Raw genomic sequence first — 9,006 nt, forward strand, 5'->3', positions numbered from 1 at the left:
CCCCCCCCCCGCCGCCTGCGGGGAGGAGGACGGCGGGGCATGCCGCCGGCGGGGCGGTTCCGCGGGGACTGACATGCTGCTGAAGAAGGGAAGGCGCCGGCCCCTCCGCCTCTCCTCGCGGTAGCCGGGGCGATGCTGCAGGGCGCTCTCCGGGCTCTCCCGCAGGCGCCAGCTTTCCACACACTGCCGTGAGCGGAGCGAGGCGCGCACCCTCCCCGGAGCGGCGGCGGGGAAGGCGCTGCCCGCGCCCGCGGGGCCCCCTCGGCGGCGGCGATTCCGCGCAGCGGATGCGCGTGCATGAGCTCTGCACTGAGCGGGCGCAGGAAGCGCCCCCGCCCCGTCGCCTCCATTTTCCCGGGCAGCGGGACCTCGCCGCGCGGCCGCGAAGGGGAGCGGCGGGGCAGCGGCTTCGAGGGCGCCTGCCAGAACCAGCGGGCCCTGGACGACTGCAAGACGGTGGGTACCGCCGGAGGGCTTCGCTCGCGCGTTCCGCTTCTCCGCGACGCTCCGCAGCGCCGCTCCAGCCCCTTCCCCCCGTTGCCATCGGCGCGGGTGGAGCCGCGCTCCCCGCAGGGCGCTGTCGAGCTCGGGTGGTTCGGCCACGGGAGGTGAGGGGTACGAGGGGTCCGCTGAGCCGGAGCCCGCAACGCTGCCTACAGCCGGCGACTGCTTTCTGTTGGATCCGGCAGAATCTCTGCTCAGACCGAGCCTGAGCAGGTCAGCCGTCGCTTCTGTTGCATCAGTGCGCACAAACCACCCTCTTGCTCTAAAAGCATGCTAAACGGGATGCAGAATTTGAGACAGCAACACTCTGTTCCTGTTGTGTGTGCTAGTGCTTGCTGTCTCCAGAGCAGGTCTCAGGTACATCCGTGTTAGTTTTGGGCCGTCACATGGCACACCATGGCATTTTTCTCCATTTGCGTTGCTCAAACTGTTGGGGTCCTGGTGCCTTCCCCCAGGCTGGTGCCATGCTTCCTGTCTCTAGCTCCCCAGCAGGCGTTGGGCCCCAAAATTGCCCTTCTCTCTCATGACAGAAATAGCAAACAAATGTGTTGCTGCTACTTTGCCTGACAGATCTGAGCCTCGCTGCAGCTCTGTCCAACAGCGCTGGAAGCGTTTCTGCTACTTCTGTGCTGCTGGGCTCTGGCACTGTTTTACTCTGATACACGAACAGTGCTGGCAGATCTCCACACCGATACTTCAAACCGGCAGCAGCCCAGAGCACCAGAGAACAAAGCTGCCACCGTGGCTCTATAAATACAACCAACAAGTGGATCCCACTGCATCCTGCCTTTCTTCTCCTTCTCGGGAGCTTAATTCAGGACGTTAAACACAAGTGCCAGCTTTGTTTCTTCACTCTTCAGCTGGTAAAATTCTGATTAGAAGTATGACATGATTTACCAATGGACTGTCAAAATGCAGTGAGATTTAGAGACAAAATGAGGGAGCACTCTCTTGTTCTGTCTTGATGCTGAAGCATCAGTGTGGTTTTGTTTTCCTTGGCAGTGCTGAGGCTGCTCAGTGCGTCCTCTGTTGGGTCAGGGGATGTCAGGTGAGAACCTGCAGAATGCATCTGCCTCACTAGTGTGGGATGAGGATGTCTTTGTTTTTTATGATGCAGAATAATTGTGCTGTGACACAGTGTACTCTTCTCTTTGTCCACTCATTTCTTGTGTGCTCTTAAGCTACGTAGAACAGGAGATGAGAAGAGTTGGAGTGTTTTGTCTGGGGCTTTGTTGTCGTGTGGGTTTTTGGTGAGATGAAGGCATTGTTTACCCCCTCCAAAAACAGTGAAGCCTTACAGTTTGAGAAAGCATGGCCAAAAAAAGGGGTCCTGATACAAGTCCTTAGTCCTACTGCGTAATTACAGTTATGAGCACAAAGAGCCAGAATGTAAAACTGCTGCAGAAGCAGCTCATTTATTTTCTCTTTCTGAGTACGGCAATCTGAGGACTGGACTTTCACATTTGGTGAAGCTGATGGATAGATTTGGATTTTTGCCATACTTGTATGTGGGACACATCAAAATCCTGATGGTAATGATGGATGCAGTTGCTTTTGTCTGTTTCTATAATTTGGAAATGGAGGTCAAGTCAACAAAACAAATTGATACATATTTTGTTCTAATGCTCCCTTCCACCTCCACCACCATGCAGAGCAAATGTCCTGATGTGCTTCTCCCAGCAGACAGCAAATGCTTTGTTTCCTTAAAATACAGTCCCACACAGGCAGTCAGTGGAACTGAGCAGCCATGGTCTGTCCCTCACTGTGAACCTACTTGGGCATCCAGCAGCATCCTGATGTGTCTGCTGGGTATCAGATAGCTGACGAAAGGTCAAAATGCTTGTTTACCTTTTTACCTGCTTTTTGCTCCCATGCTGGGAAAGGTGTTTTCCAGAATCCTGGATTGGAAGTGCCTGCCCAGTGCACCTCACCTGACAGTGATTCCCAATCAATTTCAGGTCTCAAATGTGGGTTAGAGCCCGGTGACAGAATGGAATTCATTACAAAATTAGCAAAATCCCTAGTGTAAAAGCAAGCATTGCATTCCAATCCCTAAGTGTGCCATTAATCAGAAAGCAAGAGGAACAGAGACAGTCGTTTCTGGAGATGTTTTCATCTCTTACTGATTGTAAAAAAAACAACCTACTAGCAAAGCAGCTGTTTGTTGGGGATTGTTTTTTTGTGCGTTTGTTTGTTTGTTTGTTTGTTTTTGTTTTGTTTTGGTTTGGTTTTTTGTCTGCTTCGTGTTTAAGACTAATAACTCACACTTGCAGAGATTAGAAGCACAAACAGCACTTTCCTGCAGATGAGCATTTGTAGCAGACAAGAGGCAGCTGGCAGGGAGTCCGTCATCATTCGCTAAATCTTAGGCACTTTATCCCATGTGCCGAGAGACTGGGAGCAGCAGGAGCAGGCTTGAGTTTGGATATGTGTTTATAAAAACACAGCTGTTTTTATCATTGTCACTCATTGTCTCACCTAAGCACATCGTCTGTTTTTCAGCTCGTCCAGGATTTCAATACCCAGGTGGCCCTGTACCGGGAGCTGGTGATTTCCATTGGGGATGTCTCTGTCACCTGCCCATCTCTGCATGCAGAAATGCACAAAACCCGGACCCAAGGATGTGAGATGGCCTATCAGGCTCACCAGAAGCTAGCAGCAATTTCTGGGTAGGAGCCTATTCATGTTAAAGTTGTACTCTCTTGCACATCTCTGCTAAATATTCCATTGAGGAGACTTTCATCAACAGCACTGACCTGTGTTTCTGTCTTAGGGTAGAGATGTATGACCACAAATTCTACCAAATGCTTATATCCCTACTGTAGTGCAATTTGGTATCAAATCCCAGTCCCGTGACAGAGGTGATATCTCACTGATTTTGTGTGATACTTTTATGTAAGTGAGGAGGATTTTTCCCTGTATCACCAGACAGCTTAAAAAGATGAAGGAAGAAGCCTTGACGTTTAACACCGATGTAGCAACCAGTGCCTTCTCAGGCCTTCACTGGGTATACCTGAGGAGTCAGAAACAAGTAACAGTGCTAGTAGAAACTTGACAAAATTAGGGGAAAAAAGAATCAGGTGAAAATTATGTGAGGGGCGATTACAAAGTTTGGCTGCTGTGAAGCTTGTGTTTACTTTCTGCATGTTTTTAAAATCATCTGTGTTGAAATAAGGATTGAAGCTTTCCCAGCATGTATTTTTTTAAATTTATTCTCTCATCGACTTTGTGTATTACGACATAAGCACTCCTTTCCATGGTGACAGAATGTATCATCATGTATCATCGCCTACTTCAGACTGCGCCACAGGAAAGACAAGCAGAGATAGAATAACTGCCTTTCAAAAGTGAATTGATGTTTTCACAAAGGCCAATTTTTTGTGGGTCGCACAGCAGATGACAGGGATGTGACATTAACACACTCACTCCCGAGCCTTGTCTCTCTGACCAAGCCGTGTCAGTTTCCTGCTCCCACCTTACCCAACATAAATCATTATGAAATTTTTATTTTCAGCAGCTCTGCCCGGTCCTCGAGGAATTTCTTTCATCAATTATATGGGAAAGCTGTCACAGATTTAGTGAATAGAGAAGACCACTGTAACAAACATGGAAAAAAACATCGGTCATTTTAGTAGAACTGTTGATCTATTCAGAAGCAATTTTTTGTGCATAATCTCCTGTGCTGATATTACAAACTCTGATTTGCTCCTGAAAGACAACAGATGTTTTTAAGTTACTAAAGTCTGGGAGAGTTAATTAAAAAAAAAAAAAAAGACAAAGCATGCAGTAACCAGCACACAGTAACTCAACAACTGTAACACTGAGAACATGAAAACAAGCAAACAGTAATGAAATGGATTTTGTGTACTTTCAGACTCAATAGAGAGATAAACAAAACATACATTTGAATAGCAGAACATAGGTTGGATTTTTTCTTTTTATTTTTTGTGTTGAAGAAAAATGTAAATGCAGACTCATTTTAAAACAGAGAGCTTCTTTAAGTAATCATTTCACAGCTGGGAGTCTGTCATATACACAAAGATGTCCTGAAGGTTGAGCAGTTGTTACGAGAATGACATTTAGCTAATCTAAAACTATTTTAAATAACTGTGATAATAACGTGATATCCATAACAACTGGTAGGTGTTAGAAACCCTCTGGAAATGACTTGTTCAGTTTGACAGACATTTTACAAGATGTGCTTCACAACGTCACCCTCCTACAGCTGAGGAAAGGCATATGAGCCAGCTCCACTTGTGTGGCATGTCTGTGAGGAAAGATGGGAGGTGAAGGTGCAGCAGGGACTCTGTGCAGAACACAAATGGAAGGAGAGGAGTAGTAAATAGAGGTGCAGTCTGTAATTCAGATTGCAGAGCGATGTTGTGCGTATGGCATAGGATCTAGAACTTAATTTAGTGAGAAGAAAATATAATGAGAAGAAAAATATTGAAGGACAGGAATGTATTAAATCAGCTACAATATCCAACAGTCAGGAGGGCAGTGTGCTGTTCTGAAGTCACTGATAGTCAGCAGGTGGGACAAAGGTTCATTTGGTTTGCTACTTTAATTTAAAATGAGCAGCCCTGTGCTCTGCAAACTTCCAGATAACACAGCTGATTCCATCTTCCAAAGCTTGTTCAAGATAACGATCCTTGCCTATTGCTTTCCTAGCCAGAGATAATTATAACAGTTAACTAATTGTGTTACTGGCTTTAAGATTTCATTACATATCGGCATTCAATCAGTAACATCCTTTTTGTCCATTAGTGATATGAGCTATTGCAGGGCACTGGAGTTTCTTTCAAGAAGTTGACTTCACTTTATTAGATAACATTAAAGAAAAAAATGCTGAGGTGGAGATGGTACATTAGAAACTGCATGGGATAGAAGTCAAGAGAAAGAAAAAGCTTTGGCTTTCGGTACATCAGTACATCAGAGAGAGGTGTAATGTGAACAAGAGAAGATGCCCATTGTAGCTGTAACAGATGTATACACTTACATACTGTCAAAGGATGTTCATCTAGGCACATGGAACAAGTGAAAGCTGCACTTACATTTTAAAAACTAGGAGAAAGGAAAGCAAAGGAGAGAATGATAAAGGTAAGAAAGTAGTGAGGAAACACAAAACGTTAAGAGACTGGACTAAGTTGGAGCATATCACCCAATGTGGTCCAAATCTGACAGCAGCCAGTAGCAGAGATTTAAGGGAAATATATATACATATATATGAAAAGCAGATTGTACGTGGAGCATTGCTTTCCCTTGTATACTTGCCACTTCCTAGTCAGTAGTTTAGGAATCTCGTGAGTCAAAGGCTGCATCTGAGCAATTAATACCTGACCAATACAAGCTCACAGCAGATTTCAGAATTTGTATACGTATGAGGGTCTTCTACTTGGAAAATGCTGAGGATAAGTAATGACATCTATACACTGTGATGTGTTTAAAAACATTACAGATGAATTAATTAAAGTTAAGTTTATCAAGACAGGAAACTTCAAATTCCATCTTTGGCTTTATAGCCCTCATCACATGCTCTTCTTGAAGATGCATACATTCTGATGTTGGAGAGAGATCAAATTTTCCCAAAGAGTTTACCTGAGTTTACCTGAGTTTACCAACATTATGACTTTCAGGGAACAAAGATTAGAAATAGAAATCAATTGAATGAAAATATTCTAGTTCTGGCTAATAACCTTATAGGAGTTAAAGTTAAAGCTCTTCTCTCAATACTTCTTTCAGGACTTCAGGTCAGTTCTTGCTTATAGTAATCCTAATTCATATGAAAAATTCTTTTTTATTATTAATGCTATCTTCTGAGGGCTGTGATCAAGCTCTGATTCTTTCACTGCATTTTCTACCATTATAAATTATCTTTTCTGAATTACATTATGCATCTTGTAGTATCAGAAGTTATGGTGAAACTCAGAGGAGGTAAAGCAGCAAGAAAATGGATCAGTATTTTTTTCTAAACAAAAAGAAAGTGTTTGGAACAAGAGGGAGAAGGAAAAAAATGTGCAAACCTCTATTTTGGAATCTTTTTTTTTTTTTGGCTGGTAAATACTTTGATGGTATTTTAGATCAGAATTTGTCAAAAGTTTGAGATGGGAATAGAAATATAACTCAGAACTGCATTTTAAGGCACAGATCCGCGCAAGCGTAGAGACTTTTTAAAACATTCCTTTCATATTCTGAAGCACTTGATATGCTTACATAATGCAAGTATTTCTGGGTGCACTTGGCACACTGAAACTAAAACTGATCATTTCTCTCTGATAATCTGATATAAATGTTGACAGTGGCTTTTTCTTGGATGAAATAGAAGCCACACATCTGTGCTTTGAGAGGATTGTGCAGCAGGTCCTCCTGGACACTGTGCTACATGCAAGATGATGAGGTGATCCAAGACAGCCAGTACAGCATCACCAAGGAGAGATTGTGCCTGACCAATCTGGTGTCCTTCTATGATGGAGTGATGGTATTTGTGGACAAAAGAAGAGCAACTGATGTCATGTACCTATGTTTGTGCAAGGCTTTTGATGTGATTCCACTCCACATCCATATTTCTAAATTGGAGAGATATAAATTTGAAGGCTGGATTTCTTGGTGTATAAAAAATTGGTTGAATGATTGCAGCCAGAGAGTTGTGGTCCAAGGCTATAGTTCCAGCTGAATACTGGTGATAAGTGGTTTCACCAGGGGTCCATCATGAGACCAATGCTCTTTAACATCTTTAAACATCTTTATTGCTGACGCAGGCAGTGAGATTGAGTGCACCCTCAGCAAGTTTGCTAATGACACCAAGATGAGTTGTGCTTGAGATGATAAGACAGAAGGAAGGGGTGCCATTAAGGGTGACCAGGAAAGGCATGAAAAGGGCCCATGTGAAGCTAATGAAGTTCAAAAAGATCAAGTTCAATAAATTGAGATTGGGTCAGGGGAATCCCAAATACATGGTACAGACAGAGCACTCCTTGAAAGCAACCTCACAATGAAGGATTTTTGGGTTTTGGTGGATGAAAATCTTGATGCAAGCCAGGAATGTGTGCTTGCAGCCCAGGCCAGCTGCATCCTGAGCTGCGTCAAAAGAAGGGAGGACAGCGGGTCCAGGGAGGGGATTGTTCCTATCTGCTCTGCCCTCATGAGAGCCTGTGTGGAGTTCTGCATCCAGGCCTGGTGTCCTTAGCAGAAGAAAGAATGTGGAGCTATTGGAACAAGTTCAGAAGAGGGTCATAAGGATGATCAGGAGGCTGGAGGCACCTCTCCTGTGAAGACAGTCTGAGGGAGCTGGGCTTCTTCAGTCTGGAGAAGAAAAGGCTCCAGGAAAACGTTCCACTTCTTAAAAGTAATAATCAGAACTCAGTGAACATGGTCCTTAGTGACTTGCTGCAGTGAGTTTAAGCAGGGAGGGGAACTAGATGGCCTCTTGATGCCCTCTCAGCCTGTGACAAAAGTCTCAGTAAATCTCCGAATTTACATTGATGTGTTTCTGTTACTTTTACAATACAGTTGTTACATGTAGCTCCCCCTGAGTTCATGTGAAGTTGAGGTAGCAGACTTAAAAAACATCCTGATGGCATTCCTGTCTTTCCTGCAACACATAGAAATGCTTCCGTAGTGTTGCTTTAGTAGTTTCATTTCATTTCCACTTTTGTTTTCTTATACAGTCTATCCTAGATTTCTGATGCTTTCCTTAGGCATTAGGGGGCAGGTTCTCAGATATAATTATTATTAGATCAGTTCCTAAGGTTGTGTTCAGACAATTGTTGACACCCACCTCTAGCTATGTTTTTATTAGAATGTCTGAATTTTTCCTAAATAATCAGGCTTTAACATGATTGTCTGCTTACTAAGGCACACGTGCAAACAAAAAAGGTCTGCTCCAAATTATTCTGGAAATCAAGAGAAAAAGAGAACAGGCTTATAAGTTCATGACAGCTGTATTAAGGACAGACATAATAGAAACCATGTGAACTGTTTAACTGAAGATGTTAAAGAAAGCACTGCTGACAGGCAGTATAGCTCAGCAGAAGCAGAACATGGCAACACTCAGCTCAACAAGGAAGAATTTTATAATCATGAATCAAAAACAAGGCAATGTTAGCAGACAGAGAAACAAACTAGGGCTCACCCAAGCCAGGTATCAAATATGCAACATGTATGGAAAGCTTTGCCCTCCCCAGCTATGTTTACAATCACTGCTGCTGAACTCCCTCTCTAACTGTGTGTGCCAGAGATAAATGCTGATCTCTGGAGATCCGAATTAAAAGCACTGCTCCTGTGTTCTTCCTCCATTACAGTTAGTGTTCTGACAGCCAAATGAAAGGTTAGGGGAAAAAGTAAATGCTTTGGAAAGGTTGCACTGTGATAACAGGAGTATGACCTGTTGGAAGTATACTTGAGTATTAAAAAAAATGTGATGGCTGGTATGAAAACAAACTTGGGAATGTTTTGGGAAGGATGCTCAGATATGGATATAGAGTGAATTTGCCCTTTGCAGGC

The 9,006-nt window shown here is 43.9% G+C and overlaps 1 protein-coding gene across 1 annotated transcript; it reads left to right on the top strand.

The window, feature by feature from the left end:
* The first annotated feature begins 297 nt into the window (after window positions 1-297).
* Window positions 298-7,740, top strand: LOC122155392 (regulator of G protein signaling 7 binding protein). Its single transcript, XM_042809225.1, has 3 exons — window positions 298-456; window positions 3,007-3,173; window positions 7,560-7,740. Exons 1-3 carry the CDS (start codon window positions 298-300, stop codon window positions 7,738-7,740), a joined length of 507 nt encoding a protein of 168 aa, XP_042665159.1.
* Window positions 7,741-9,006: the final 1,266 nt, after the last annotated feature.

The sequence above is a fragment of the Centrocercus urophasianus genome, unplaced genomic scaffold, assembly GCF_019232065.1.
Source record: "Centrocercus urophasianus isolate 14NV4802_14NV808 unplaced genomic scaffold, USGS_Curo_1.0 seq_1122, whole genome shotgun sequence".
Taxonomy (NCBI): Eukaryota; Metazoa; Chordata; class Aves; order Galliformes; family Phasianidae; genus Centrocercus; species Centrocercus urophasianus.